Source organism: Lampetra planeri, chromosome 24 (genome assembly GCF_965212315.1).
Source record: "Lampetra planeri chromosome 24, kcLamPlan1.2.h2, whole genome shotgun sequence".
NCBI lineage: Eukaryota > Metazoa > Chordata > Hyperoartia > Petromyzontiformes > Petromyzontidae > Lampetra > Lampetra planeri.
In genome coordinates, this window is record NC_136130.1 from 6,566,417 (window position 1) to 6,582,354 (window position 15,938).

Sequence of the window (15,938 nt, forward strand, 5' to 3'; positions counted from 1 at the left end):
TTAGGGCTGCATGACTCATGGCGAAAAGATAGCTGAAATATGAGCTGTGGAAAATGACCACGCGAGCTCAATAGAATGTCTGGGGGATGGGGGGTTATGTGAATTTGAGGAAGTGGGTACATTTTGCTTATCTGCCACCGTGCAAAAACACATGCAGTTATTATTACGGTATTATTTATTGTAGATGTGGTAAGAGACAGGAATGACAAGAACCACCTATGTTTACAGCAGCTAAAGCAGAGTTTTTAAACACACTCAGGACTGGTACTTGCACTGTTGCACATAAGCTCAGTGATAAACGACATAGATTGTAACAACAATACTGTAAATAGGGCATAATGAATAGCGGTCACATTGTAAACTGTCCTGTGTAACCTTCACAGGCTGTTGGGGCAAGTGCTGTTAGCGAGTAGTGCCTATGAAGGCCGGCATGGCACACAAGGGGGTGGGTGGCTCGCACCACGACCGGCCACCTTTAACTCCCCAGTGGTGATGTTTGCACGCCACACCAGGTAATCATTTGAGGCTGAGTTGACCTAGGGCAGGGGTCTGCAACCTTTAAGACATAAAGAGCCACTTGGACCCGTTTCCGAAGGAAAAAATAAACTGGGAGCCGCAAAACCATTGCAACATTTAAAACAAATATAACACTGCATATATTGTTTCTTACCTTATTGCTATATACAGGATCGTGCAGTCAGCTGTCAATCTGAATAAAAAAAGGACTTTTTCACTTAACAATGTAAAATATATTTTTGCAAATTAATAGCTCAATTACCTGGTTAATGGGATTTTTGCTCCTGAACCTCAGTGCACAGTGTCTGCACATCAGGGCTGTAAGACGTCACCTTCATTTTCACACAGGCTTGCAAGCTGTCATCTGTGAGGCGTGATCGATGTTTGTTTTTAATATAGTTCATGTTGGAGAAGACCTGCTCACATACATATGTGGAGCCGAAGATCGACAGGACTCCAAATGCATACTTTTTCATGTTTATATAAGTGTTGGGGATGGCATTCCATGTTTCGAATACAAGTTTGTCCTGTTTGGGAAGGTTTTCAATTCTAGATTTGAAGCTTTCGTGACTGCAATGATTCATACTCTCAGGTTTTTTCGGTAAAGTCACGTAGGTAAAACATTAAAAGTAATGAAAGTAAAATAAAACAAAACAAAAATAAAAATAAAATTCACGACGTTTCGGAGGCAACACAAGTCTCCGTCATCAGGTGGGACCGTCACAGCCAGATTAGCTGCATCAAGTGAAGCAATGATTCAAGATGTAATCCCTTATAAGCAAGTTGAAGGGGGGGAGGAGAGGGGGGGGGGAGTTCATCAGAATGTGGTAGCCAATGAATGGAACGTATCGGGAGGGAGGGGGGTGGGAGGGGGAGGGAGCCAACAAAACATTTGGCGACGGCTTGGACGCGGCTGCTGCGCACGCCAACACAATGGGCAGAGAGGGGGGAGGGGAGGTCTGATACACATGATAGAACAAAGGAACGAAAATGCCCATGTTTATACCAATGCAGGCTGAAAAATGAAGAGAGTACTGTTAAAAATAACTGGGGATGTTAACACTCGGTGAAGTAAATTAAAATAGTGCCTGTCAGATAAGATGGTCCAAAAAGTGTAATTAAGTCTTTTTTGCGTGGTTAATAACATCTTTCCAGTGATTACTGAGTTTGTACCCATCATCACGGTTGAAATTATGTCTGTACATCGGGCCCTCAGGATGAACGGATACTCTGACCGTACTATCCGCCAAGCTGTCTCTCCCACCACACAGAAACAACCACATGAAACTCCGACCAAAACTATCACGTTACCATACATAGCAGGCGTGACCAAAAAGATCTCCAAAATTCTAAACAAACATAAGATCCAAGTCCGATTCAGCACAGTGCATAAAATCCGTGATCTGATTCCATCTGTGAAGGATGTCGTTCCTGACTTACAGTATCCTGGAGTCTACAAATTGAGTTGCATTTGTGGTGATTGCTACATTGGAGAAACAAAACGTCATGTTGCTGATCGTGCCCGCGAGCACAAGTCAGATCTGAAACACGGCAGAACTGATTCTTCGGCCGTTGCCGATCATTGCTACAACTCGGCGGGCTCTCATGAAATTGTCTTTTCCGAGACCAAGGTTCTCTGCAAGCCTCCTGGCTACCATCAAAGGTTTGTACACGAAGCCATACAAATATACAAACACAGACATAATTTCAACCGTGATGATGGGTACAAACTCAGTAATCACTGGAAAGATGTTATTAACCACGCAAAAAAGACTTAATTACACTTTTTGGACCATCTTATCTGACAGGCACTATTTTAATTTACTTCACCGAGTGTTAACATCCCCAGTTATTTTTAACAGTACTCTCTTCATTTTTCAGCCTGCATTGGTATAAACATGGGCATTTTCGTTCCTTTGTTCTATCATGTGTATCAGACCTCCCCTCCCCCCTCTCTGCCCATTGTGTTGGCGTGCGCAGCAGCCGCGTCCAAGCCGTCGCCAAATGTTTTGTTGGCTCCCTCCCCCTCCCACCCCCCTCCCTCCCGATACGTTCCATTCATTGGCTACCACATTCTGATGAACTCCCCCCCCCCTCTCCTCCCCCCCTTCAACTTGCTTATAAGGGATTACATCTTGAATCATTGCTTCACTTGATGCAGCTAATCTGGCTGTGACGGTCCCACCTGATGACGGAGACTTGTGTTGCCTCCGAAACGTCGTGAATTTTATTTTTATTTTTGTTTTGTTTTATTTTACTTTCATTACTTTTAATGTTTTACCTACGTGACTTTACCGAAAAAACCTGAGAGTATGAAGGTTTTCAATATCACTCCATTTATGATTCTGAGCCAGAATGGCCTTCTGACGGGCAACATCCTCAAGAGTAGCGGTCAAGCATTTGAACTTGGACACCCATATATCTTTGTCGGCTATATCGGCCAGTTCCATCTCAAGATCAGGTTGACTTACACCTGCAAATGCAGTCATATTCAATAGGGATGGATCGATCGCCAGGGGAGTGACAGGGAAGGATAATGTCGTTTTTTCCTCTCTGAACTCACAGAATCGTTTCCCAAACGAACTTTGCATTGTGGTGATTGCAGACTTGAAATATTCCAAATTTATTGTATCATGACTTTGTTTGAACTCTCTCAAAGAGGGAAAGTGAGACAGTGTACCTCTCTGTAAATCTTTGACAAACACTGTCAACTTGCGCTCGAATGCCAAAACCTCCTCCAGCATGTGCAGGGCTGTGCCTCCTTTCCCCTGAAGGGTTGTATTTAGCGTGTTTAGATGTGCTGTCATGTCTACCATAAAATGTAATTTTTCCAGCCACTCTGGCTGTTCCAGCTCAGCAAAGGTGAGCTCTTTGCTGCCCAGGAAGGTTTTTACTTCTTCCAAACATGTGACAAAGCAACGGCAACGTTATTGCCTGTCACCGGGCGGGCAGTGTGGAGCGGAGCGGCGACCTGTCAGCAGCGGCAACGCCAGAGCAGGTGTCACAGTGCGCCTCCTCCCCTCGCTAGCATCCGCCCCGGAGCCGCGGTCAAGGTTCAAAAGAGCCGCATGCGGCTCCGGAGCCGCAGGTTGCCGACCCCTGACCTAGGGGAAGCCCAGAATACATTCAGATAATCGTCACTGGTGTTGGTCATGAGCTAGAATCGATCGCGGGTAGCCGGGTTGGCAGCACAGAGCGCTAACCATTGCACTACTTCTCCCGACAAACACACACAAGGGCACGCACGCACACAACAACAACCGCCATTCGCCACTAATTGGTGGTGATGCAACCACGACGCTTGTGCCAGGCTGTGTGCACGTTGAGGCTACGTGAAGTGTCGAACGCCCGCTGGCACGAGGTCACAGGGCAGAACCAGGTGCCACGGGTCGACTGACTGAAATGACTGACTGCACCACCTGTGCCCCCTACTGTGACAACTTGCTGTGCTCTAGCCACCTGGCACTCCGCTCGTTGTTGTGAGTGTCGCTCCTCCACTCTCCATTGTTGTTGGAGGGTGACTGCCTCCAACTAACCAGTAGCGTCCTGCACGAGCATCCTCCACAGAGGCCGATCTTGACACCGCTGGTACCAGTCATCGGCAAGTCCACTCAGCTCCACATCCTCCTGTACCACATCACCCCATCTCTTCTCTAGCCCGTGCCGTGCCCGTTTAGCCCCCTCGATCCGGCCAAACAAAAGCTGTTTATGCATGTGGTAGCTTGGCATGCGGGCTACATGACCCAGCCTGCCGGAGGAGCTCACTGATGGTACTTTGTCCAGATCTTTCAAGGATTTGTGAGCTCCTCACACAATCCAGCCTAGTTATAACCCAGGATGGATTATAGGCAGGCCAGCCTAAATGTTTCTAACCAGCGAAAATGTTCCATTAGGGGTGGGGTCCACATTTCGCAAGCGTAAAGAAGGGAGGGAATGACTGTGGCTGAGAAGATCTGAAGCTTCGTGGGGAGTGACAGACCAGGTAGCTTCCACACAGCGTTATGCAACCGATGAAAAGATAATGCCGCTCGACTGATTCGGAGTGAGACCACTGCTGTCAAACCAGAGCTGATCATGAGCACTGCCCAGGTATGGGAAACTCTCCACTCTCGCCACAACTGCCCCATCACCAATTGGGAGTTGTGGGGTGGAGTGTCCGATGGTACAAAATACCCAGGCAGGTGCTTAGTTTTGGTGGGGCTGATGGTAAGTGGAAAGCTCCAGGTTTAGCAGCAGTGCCTCTAACTCCTCCTATGAGTGAGCAGCAATTACTAGATCATCGGCATACATAACATGGTTGACCGCACCCGGGCATCGATCAGCCTCCCATTATATCTGTACCAGATGTAAATTCCTCCAGTACAGCTATTGAAGGCTTCACGAACTAAGTGGTCAAAATAGATGTTAAATAATGTGGGAGCCAGAGGACATCCCTGTCACACCCCAAGGTGAATAGGGAATGGCTCCGACTCCTGGCCACGTAGTTTTACCCGGGCCCATTCATCATCATGAAGGTCCTTAATGATCACGAGCAGAGGGTCAGGGACCCCGAAAGTACGAAGAACAACCCAGAGCTCAGGCCTACTGATGGTATCATATGCCTTGACCAGGTCAATAAAGCAGATATGTAGGACTTGTTAGAATTCCCTACACCTCTGCTGTAGCAGACGGACAGAAAATATAGCATATGTGCAGGACCGCCCTTTCCTAAAACCGCATTGGGGCTCCGCAAGCCTCTCCTCAGCATGCCTGGCAAGGCGATGTTGAATAATCCTTGCTAGGACCTTTCCCGGCACACTGGGGAGTGAGATGCCCCTGTAGTTGTTACAGTCTGTGCGGTCCCGCTTCTTAAAGAGGGGGACCACCAAGGCATCCTTCCAATCCTGCGGAACCTGTCCAGTGGTCCAGACTGCTGTTATGATGTCATGTAGGGCAATTTGTGCACAAACGCCACCCTCCCTCAGCATTTCCCTTGGGAGATCATCTCTGCCCAGTGCCTTTCCTAGTCTCAGACTCCGGATCGCCTTCAGTACTTCCTCAACAGATAGCACCTTAGCCAGCAACTCACAGGGGGTGACTTCTTCCAATATTTGAGGCACTACAGCCTCAGCAGGGTCATCCCCACTTTGTCCCATGATGTTTTACAGGCTGAGGGATTTCCCCTGCTCCAGGAACTCACAGAAATGCTCCGCAAATCTGCAAACCTGTTCCTGGGGGTCAGAGATTGAATCATTGTTCTTTCCCATAATGATGGTAATAGGTGTGGCGCTGCAGGTTACTTTTTGATGGAATTTAAGAGCGATTTATGATCACGGGCCATTGCGGCAGACTCCATCTCCTCAGCAACCCGCGACCACCACCCATCCTTGCAGCGCCTGACGGCTCTCCGAACCTCCGAGTGAAGGCTGCGGTAAGCCTCCTCATTCTCTGACATGGGATGCTGTAGACGATGAGAATGGGCCTGTCACTTTTTCTCAGCCAGCCTGAACACCTCCTCTGTCAGCCAGGGTCTCTGGAGAGGTCTGTACTGTGTACCCAAAGCAGCCATTGCAGCTGCATGAGCCACAGTCCTAAACCTTACCCATTTCCCCTCGACATCAGGAGTGGGGGATGATGCCAACCCCAGCCACAAATGATGATGAAATTCTCGCTTACAACTTTCATAAGCTATCTGAGACCAATCCCACTGTGTTTGAATGGGGTTCTGGGTGTACACCCACCACTGGAGTGGAAGAATGGCAGGCGCATCTTACAGATGACAAGTCGATGATCAGTGGGCAGATCAGTTCCACGGAAGGTCCTGATGTCAAGGACATGGGCCTGCAGCCGCTGTTCCGCCACTATGTAGTCCAGCAAATGTTCTTGCTTAGACCCAGCATGCATCCATGATGTGTTGATGTGCCGATGCCAGAAAAGCGTGTTGGTAATTACAAGCCCATGGGCTGCACAAAAATCAAGCAGCTTCCTGCCGTTGTTATTGAGCTGATCTGGCCCATTCCTTCCAATCACTCCAGACCAGGTGCCAGCATCATGACCAACTCGGGCATTGAAGTCACCCAACAAGATCACTCTATCCCGAGGGGCCACTTTAGCTAGCACCTGTGACAGGAGGTAATATAAGGCATCTGACTCATCGGCCTTGCCTGCATTCCTCCACGGATATTCGTCTTCGGTGGGGGCAGCTTCCCACAACTCGCCGCCACGCTCCCACGCCCCCTTCATTCTTTTGTTCAGAAGAAGAGCCACTCCCTGTTGTTTGGCAGTCTCCTGCCCCGAGTAGAGGACTGCCCACCCCTCATGGCGGCAGTAGCCAGAGCTGGTCCACCGGACCTCCTGAATACCATAGAGATCCAGGCGGTACCAGTTCAGCTCCCGACAAAGGAGTGGCAGCCTCTCCTCCGCAGTGAGCGTTCGAACATTCCACGTGGCCACCCGTAGTGTTTTTTTGTTTTTTTCTGGAGGAGACTCCAGGGTAAGGATTCAGTCTCCTGGCTCTGCCAAATGGAGTTTGGCTGGGAGACGTCATAGACGCCTGTCCCCCCAGGGACTCCAGCACAAGCTTAATGAAATGTTTTCATCGTGGTTTTGTGGTAATTATATGAAGGTGGAGTGGTTACCAGCCCCTCGCACCTGTACAGAGCCCCCATTTGGCTGCTGTGTTGGTTACAAATGCCATGAGGGGAATGGCCAATATAAATTGGCCCTCCCCCCACGACACTGCCCACCACAGCGTTGCCGTCCAGCACCAACGAGAAGGTAGAGGGTTGTTTTTACCAGACGTGCATACACACGTGCACACACATGCGTGCACATACACACTCGCAGCGCGAGGCTGACTCATTACATCTTGCGGAGGATCGCTCCGCTTAACAAAATAGTTCCACAGTTCACGTGAGAGTTCGCGTTTTAAGTCTATGTTAAAAAATATATATATCTCGTGGAACCTGGTTCGTAAATGCGGATGTGCATAAGTCAAGGACTGCTAGGATAGCCGATAATGCTGACCTTGAATTCTGGGTTAAAACAAGTGTTTATGGCTGAAGAAACTGGTTGTGACTGGAGAAGCTGGTTATGACAGGGCACTGACTGTGAGTTAAGAAACTGGATCAGACTGGAGAAGCATAATCTGGACAATCTGGCCATTTCTAAAAAAGTATATACTGCAAAAAAAGAACTCGTTTTTTATTAATTTAGCGAATGCTCTTTGACGCGACTTACCACAATCAAAGCACTAGATACATTTACAATATTTCTAGATAAACACATGTTATTTGAGCGAACGTCAGCCCAAATAGCCACAGAGCCATTTTGCAGCCTCCTCCGGCACGTGCAGGACAATCAGCTCGCCCGGCATACCCTGAATAACGCGATCTAAACCCAAAAATCGTTGATTATGATACCCTGACACGTTTCCACCTGGCCGAGTGGAAGGTGCCATGCTGTTTAGGGTCGTGTACCAAGTGAAAATCGTACTGTGATGCTCACTCCACAAGCGCTTCGCCATTGTCATCAGACACTGCATATTGCCACTCTGTATGGTGGCTGTTAAAACTCCAACGTATATCGCAGAATGCTGAAACCTGGGTAGACTGACTGGTATACCCCATGAGTAATTTTGGGGTTTGTATACAGTGCAGACAGTATAAGAGGCAATGCGCACAGCACCACAGATAACAGAGGGCGGCAGCAGTTCGACGTCAACCAGTTCACATTTTACATACATTGCACAGCCATATTGTGGGTGCACTGAGCAACAGACAAGGTCATATTCAGCTATCTCGAAACTCTCTGCTTGGTCGTCAGAAACATGTGTCTCTTGTAAGCAGACTATGTCGATATTGTGTGAAGTGGCTACTTCATGAATGACATCACGTTTAGCCTCTGATATTCCTTCCACATTAAGCTGAAGAACACGGAGTGCTGGCCCCACAGCCCTGGAGCCTAAGCCCTGGGCAGGAGGTGTAACTGGTGTGACTATCATCACGTATTGGCCAGGATCATGACGATTCGGCCAGCTAGCTGCAGCTTTGGTTTCCCCAGACATAGCTCACATGACTGGGTACTTGCGGAGGACACGACGAGGACATAGCTGCATATGAACCTTATGGTGGTACCCCGGCTCTCGCAAAATGTCCGTGATGCGGCAAATGACTCATCTCGAAGAGCTGTACACGATGCACTATTCAAAGTAGATTTTTTTTATATAACGGATTTTTTATGCTAAAGTTTGGCATTTCGACATCGCGGAGTAGCACTGATCTCGAATTGATGGTACCCCAGTCGCGGAGTTAAGTACACCCCTGGAAAAAAAGTGTCCCAGAAATCTAATATTTAATTGCCTCGACCATTTTGTATTATTTGGTACCCCGAGGTACTGTGATATGAAATGAAAGTTCGTTTTATAATGCCAAGGCAGCTTAACTTTTATTTTTTATACATCATGCTACATTAGAAAAAAAGTTTTGTTGACTGGCTGCCCTCTTGGCTGGATTCCTGACTGGCTACTACTAAAGTGTGCGTGCACAGTAATGACATTACCGCGCATATCTGCGCGACACCGTCATCTCGCAACATTGATCCGGGTCCATGTGTAATGTAGCTTTGAGACTATATACACTTGGGTAACTTAGATAACTCTATTCTGAGACAACATAACTCTCGCCTTCCAAGACTACAAGGTGTCCACTTCAGGATGATGAAAACGACCTGCTCCAAGGTAACGACGGCGACGGCAGTTCCCCCACAACAGCAGCCCAGAGCCCCGGTTCACGGCGGCTTTTCTCCCCCTCACGACCTGGCCACACCCCTTTTCCCCAAGCCCTCTCTCATAGCACCTGGCCCTGTCTGTCTCTCTCCTTATTATAATTTACGACTGTTAGGCCCCGTGCTTCCCCTCACACGACCCTGTCAAAGCTTGTCACATCAATCATTATTAGCGACCACTTAGGTTCCACGTGATCCTGTCTGTTCCCTACGTTAATTAGTAACCATGGCTACGGGAAGCCGTACTGTCCCTACATCATCCCGTACTGCCCTTACACATGTACAGACAGTACGGGGCGATAGAGGGACAGTGTGGTTCACCGGGACCATGGTTACTAATGGATGTGCTAATGATGATTGATGGGACAAGCGTTGACAGGGTCACGTGAGGGGGAGCACGGGATCCAATGGCGGGAAAGTGTAATAAGGGTGGAGATTGACAGAGGCAGATGCGGTGAGGAGAATTCAAGAATAGGTGCGTGGCCGGATCGGGCGAGGCACAAACCGGACCTGGGGGCTGTTGGTGTGGGGAATCGCCTTCGTCGCCGTCACCTTGGAATGGGTCCTCTCTATCGTCTTCGTTATCTTGAGACTAGAAGCTATGCTATCCCAGAATAGAGTCGTCTAATTTTCCAAGTGTATATAGTCACTCGTGGTTACTCGTTGAGTTGTCAGTGGACTTTATTCATAATAAATATACAGAAAGACAAGACGGTGTCTCTGAGAGCTAAATTACACGTGCATAGTACAGACATCACGCCTACCCACCCTCCACCCCGGCCATGGATCCCGTGCAAATGCGCGACCAGTGCTATGGTATCTAAAATTAAAAAAAAGGTTGTGTGCAAATATTACACTAAGGATCGTGAAAATAAGAAGGAAACAATAAGAGTTAATACTACCAGCCACAAAGACCATACCACGTGGTGTTTATGCCATCTATGCCCCGAGTCTTGATGCCGAGTGTACCGAGCTACTTCGACAATATGAGCAGTCTGGCTACCTGGAGGTAACGACTCATCTGATTGGTAACCTCGACATCATGCGGCGTTCTCGCTGGAAGGAACTCGTCACCAATGCAGACTTCTGTAAATGAAGCAGGAAGGGCCTGAGCAACTTGTCCGCAAGCTCGGTGCTGCCCAGTGACCACCAGGGCGCAATCGACCACCGGTTACACCAAATCAAGTCGCGAGTCACTGGGTGCAGGTTGCCAAAACCAGCTGGACCAAGGCACATGAGCTTGATGTATGCCACGAGTGGCGGAAATACCTGCATCTTAGCTTGTTAAACAGCCTCGACATAGCACGGTGGGCTCGCTGGGAAGAATTTGAAAACTTTTTTTCTGGTTGGCAGGACGCTATGTCCGGAGGCAGACAGTCATATCCAAAGGAGATTTGGGCTGCTCGTTAGAAATACATCTAAAGGGGAAATGTACGTCTTTTACTGATTAATGTATAATATAGTTACAATTCTAGTTTGTTTGTTGAACCAGGTGAGAACTCAAGATATCTGGACCCCTCTCACTTGCAAGTGGCCTAGATCACCAACACGAAAACATAAAGTACAGTGATTGGGTGTATTCACCGGTATGTTAAAAATATAAAATATGGGATTTATTCTTCAGTCCCTTTCTATCACTTCTTGATGTAGGTGAAGACGACATGTCTTGGAGTGTTGGCTTGCACAGAGTGCATAAACAAGGTCAATTCCGAAGCAACAGGTCTGCACTAACGCTCACCGCACGCGCCGCCACCAGACTGAGTCGTTGTTTTGGTCGTGGTGCACAGCGTCGCTCTACGTGTATGCCGAAATTGGACCATTCGGTATGGCAATTCGGCTCATGGTGAATTACTCGTACTGTATATATGCAGAAAGTGCAGCCGTGCCGAATTATCCCCAATTACGAATGATCAAATACCGAAATAACGAAGTTTTACTGTATTGTGATATCTTAACAATGAATGTTGTTTGTACCTCCTAAAGGGTGCAACCCAAGTTGTGATGTTGCAGGCAGGATGGAGTTGCATTTTCCACTTGTCTTCCCCCACCACCCCCACAGAGTGTCTCTGGCTGGAATGCACATCTCTCGACCATCGGGCGAGATTGGCCGATACCGAATGATAAAGCACACAAATGACAAGAACAACGAGCCGAACCCACAAAGGCGAGTTGGACCAGCATCGGCTCAGCGCGTGGTGTGTGTTGCGTGAACACAGTTCATATGCGTGAACACAGTTCCGTTGCATGAGCAGAAACGAGAGGCAAATAAATGGCATTGTATGGAGTCCTATGATCCTTGTGAAGTAACACAATCGTATTGCTTTTAGACCAGGAAGCCATGATATATACCGATCAGAAATGGCAAACAGCAAGCTTTAAATGGGGTGATCTGGTGTTCCCCATGCTCCAATAATGAGCAGTAAATGTAAAGGTGCAGCCCATTAAATTACTGTCTCATGTCACTGCTGGTGGATGGCCCTCCACTAGAGTGACTTCTATCGAGAGGGTCGATGTCTTCAATGCTGGACGGATGTCTTGGAAAAGGTGGGAGTACATATAGTTTACTCTATCACATGCGATCTGCAGCAGATCGACTAACTGTGGTGAATGCCTTTTCACTGCTGGGAGCAGAGAGGCGGGCAAACAAACAAAAGCATTCCCATTGTTTTAACTGCTGCACTGGAAGATGGAACTTGTGACCTGTGGATTGCAAGTCCGGTGTCACGGCAGCAGAATCCCCCCACTGAACAGCAGGGTCCCACCCTCACCCTTCAGATGCCTCGAAGTGGCTGGAGAGGCACTCCCGAGGGCAAGTTCGACATCGTGAAAGCAAAGCCGTTGATGCTATCACAGTACACATCATCACCCTTGCTTCCTTCCTTCTGCCAGATTCCTCAGCAATTGCACATTTGGCGTCTGACCTAACAAGTCTGCTCTTATAGCATCCCAATTTTCTGTTGAAGATGTTAAATATTCCCTCTCCGCCCTTCACCCATGTTAGCTGATACCCTAGTACAGGCTGTCATCGACTTGTGAACACAATTTGTTCCTGAGACCCGTTCGTAAGACAGAACAAAAAAATGTATCGTATATTTAAATGCCCACGCACACAAACACTTACAGCACGAGGTTAACTCATTACATATCGCGAAACAAAATAGTGCCGCTGTTCAATCGGCAAGCTTTAAGTCGATGTGAAAAAAAGATATATTTCATGGAAGTTGGGTCGTAAGTCGAGGACTGTATGTCGTTCTAAGTGGCATCAACACTTGACCAGTGGCAGTCTATAGGATTGAGCGCAAGCCAGCAATATTTTAAACACTCCTTTTGTTAGCCCTGAAAGTTTTCAGTAGAGGGCAGTAGATTTGCAGAAGAATGCAATGCCACAATTGCCTGATGTGTTTTGGTGTCCCTCGTCAAAGATTTTCTTGAAGCATAGACGTACATACAGTACAATGGATTTTGATACTTTCATTTGCTGCCCACAACGCAACCTATAACGCTTGTTAATCACTATTCGAGCTCAAGCATGCTTTGCTTCTGAGGTCTGATTAAATCAGGAGCATGCATTCTTGGTAGAGGCTGACCGAAACTGATTTTCTGGTTTCGGCCGAAACCGAAAGTAAACCGAAAGTTAACTTTTTGGCTTCAGCCGAAACAGAAACTATGCCGAAAGAGGCCATTTGCCAACTTTCGGCGCCAAAACCGAATTTCGGTCAGCCTCTAGACGCGTCACAGACTCGCACGCATGCACACCCAAGCCCCCTCCTGCTGTGTTGAACCCATGTGGAGGAGGAGGAGGTGGGATGGGGTAGTGGGAGGGTTGAATTGGATCATTGGAAGGGTGGTGGGTAGGTTGGTGTGTGTGTGACTGGTGGGCGGATGAGTGTGTACGTGCATGTATGCACACTGTTGACATCAGCACGCTGCTATAATCTGCTCAGTGCATGCGCGTGTCTGTTTGCTGTGCGTGCGCCCGTGTGTGTGTTGTGCGTGCCTCGAGCTGCCTGTGAGAGTCCAGCCTCTGAGCCGCTCAAACAAAAGTGCTCCTGGTGGACGGCTGCTGCTGCGAGTGCTGGCTACGCGTGTGCTGCTTGCTGCTGCTGCTCGCTAGTTTGGTGGTTTTGTGGGGGAAGTAATGTTTTTCTTATTCTTCTCCGTCGTCTGTCTTATCCCCCCCACCACCACCACCACACCCCTCTCTCCCCCATCCTTGCTTGAGTGTGCGTGTGTGCGTCTGCCATCAACCACCGCCGCCGCCGCTGCCCGGAGTCGCATGCGCGCGTGTAGTTTAGAGGCCGACCAAAACTGAATTTCTGGTTTCAGCCGAAAATTAAACCAGACCGAAAGTTAAAAATTTACTTTCGGCCAAAACCGAAAGTAAACCGAAAGTAAAAAATTTTTCTTTTGGCTGAAACTATGCCAAAAGAGGCCATTTGACAACTTTCAGCACCGAAACCAAAACCAAATTTCGGTCGGCCTCTAATTCTTGGTCATGCGGTCGTAGGCACCGTATTTAGTGGACTGCGTTGTAAACCCAGTCACCCGGGTTCAACACCAAACTATGTCTAACAGTGGTGATGATTATGCTGACTGGTCATGAACCTCCACTCGGTTTATTTAGTCCTAAATGAGTATCTAATGCATTGTGTATACACCAGCACTCGAGAGACAAAGGTGGCCGGGGCGAGGTTCTGGCCACACCCACATGCTCATGTGCCATTCCGGCCCTCATAGGTGCTTGCAGCACTTTCCACAACCACCTTTGTAAGTTACATGTCGAATCTTTGTCTTTGCGTGTGCTGTGCGTGTGCTGTGCGTGTGCTGCGTGTGTGTAGGTTCAACTTGATTCAGTCAACCAGCAACACGATGTGGAAAGACGGCATCAACTCACTTCAGTACTCGCTGGTGGAAAAAAAACTCGACCCACTCTATACGAACGTCACAGTGAACGTCGGCAACCCTTAGGAGTAGAGACCCAGTGTGTCCACCTTTCCAGGTTTGACTCCGGTATGACCTGGGTTTGACCCAGAGAGTCCGGGAAATTGGTATCTGTTGTCAGGTGGCAGGAATTGAATTTTACCGAGATCTGGTGGCGTCGTGTTAAACTTTCTAACAGCATACCTGTCAACCCCTTATCAGTGCCTACTTTATTACAGACCAATTTAGACCTTATTGGTCGCGCCATGCCCTTATACATCTCATCGTTCATCCTAGAAAGTCCCATCACAAGGGAGAAACACAAATATAAAAAGATGTTGCCCGTATTGAAACAGCTGTACGCCGTATGGGCATGAAAACTCTTATTCCCTGTACAAGAATATGGGTTGACTGGTATGTAGCAGTGCACTGCACAGTCTTGAGTAACCTCGGCTGACTGAAAATGTCTGAGTTTCGTCTTTGGAAAGTAAAAAGGGTGACAATCTTCTCTACAGGGACCTCGCTATATATCCGTGGTCATTTATTCCACAGATATATAGTGAGTTGTGTTTATATTGTAAATTAAGTATTCTAAATTCAGTGGCATAGCCTGGTTGGCATGAGCCCCCTCCATTTTTCTTGTAACCCAGAATCTGGGCCCCACTGACATGTAAGCAACGGTGCAGTTTCACCGCCTGCACACTTGATAGCTGCGCAATTGATTGGATTTACATGCAAGGTGTGAGTGCATTGTATGAATTACGGTTCGTTTTTGTTTTTGACCTGGGCTGAGAGGCTCTGTATTTGGGGTCAATCGTGGGGATCATAAATGCCCGAAAAATAATAATAGGTTCTACCCTTTCTGGCAATACTACAGGTGTTAAGATGTTCAAACACCAAATAGAAACCTTTTGCAAGGAAATAAAGTCTGTATTAACCACACATACTTATGTTGAACATGCAAACAAACTCTGATAATATATGCATTATCTTTGAAACTGATTGGCCTACACCAGAGACAGCCTTCTTTATTGCCTAGTCTCACCGGGGTCAGACCAGAGAACGCCAAAAGGCGAACAGCACAAAGGCAGTGCAGGGTGAGCAGCAGACTATACCGAGGGTGAGCATATAAATGCTGTGATACGTGCATTGTCTTTGTACTGTTTGTATGTTCACCACAATCACGTGGTGAATGCAGACTTGATTCCTTGCAAAAGGAATCAAGTTTTTTACCGAATTCGAAAAAAATGGCTGCTTTTGTTATTTTGGTTGCCGACCACTGCCCAAACCCACATGTGCAGAGTCGATATCGATCCAGTGGTGCTGCCACTGGGAGTGTCGTGGGTGTCCCCAACCCTCTCAGCATTTTTAGATAAGGCCAAGAGACTCCCAAAACATTATTGGGTACAAGTTCAGTGTTTTTCAGTTTCCATGTTTTTTCCTGCCTTTAACAATGTGACGTCATTGATAATGATGACAGAAACTTTAAATGCATAAGGAATCGTTGGCTTCGGAGTCAGAAGCCAATAGTCGCATATATTTAGTATAATCAAAGCATAAAATGCCTCGTTGATCAAGTGGGGCTTGAAACTCCCAGATCCCATCTGCAATCTAACTTCCACAGAGTGTCTGGACCCCTGACTAGCATCACTGTCCTGTGCAGTGTTGATGGGGTAGCTCTTGCACAGTTGCACGCGCACACACACACAAGTAAATGATCGTGCTGTTCTACAAGGACT

At 47.7% G+C, this 15,938-nt stretch overlaps 1 protein-coding gene across 4 annotated transcripts in view; it reads left to right on the top strand.

Moving 5' to 3' along the window:
* LOC144726680 (beta-1,4-galactosyltransferase 2-like) overlaps nucleotides 1-15,141 on the top strand; it is a 40,687-nt gene extending 25,546 nt beyond the window's left edge. For 2 of the 4 annotated variants that reach the window (XM_078605468.1, XM_078605469.1), the window contains 2 exons: nucleotides 11,339-11,474; nucleotides 14,118-14,434. In XM_078605468.1, the coding sequence (XP_078461594.1) occupies nucleotides 11,339-11,474; nucleotides 14,118-14,306 (325 nt within the window). In that variant the 3' untranslated portion in view covers nucleotides 14,307-14,434. Of the gene's footprint in view, nucleotides 1-11,338; nucleotides 11,475-14,117 lie in introns of all 4 variants that reach the window. The other 2 variants (XM_078605470.1, XM_078605471.1) reach the window with 2 other exon arrangements.
* Nucleotides 15,142-15,938: the final 797 nt, after the last annotated feature.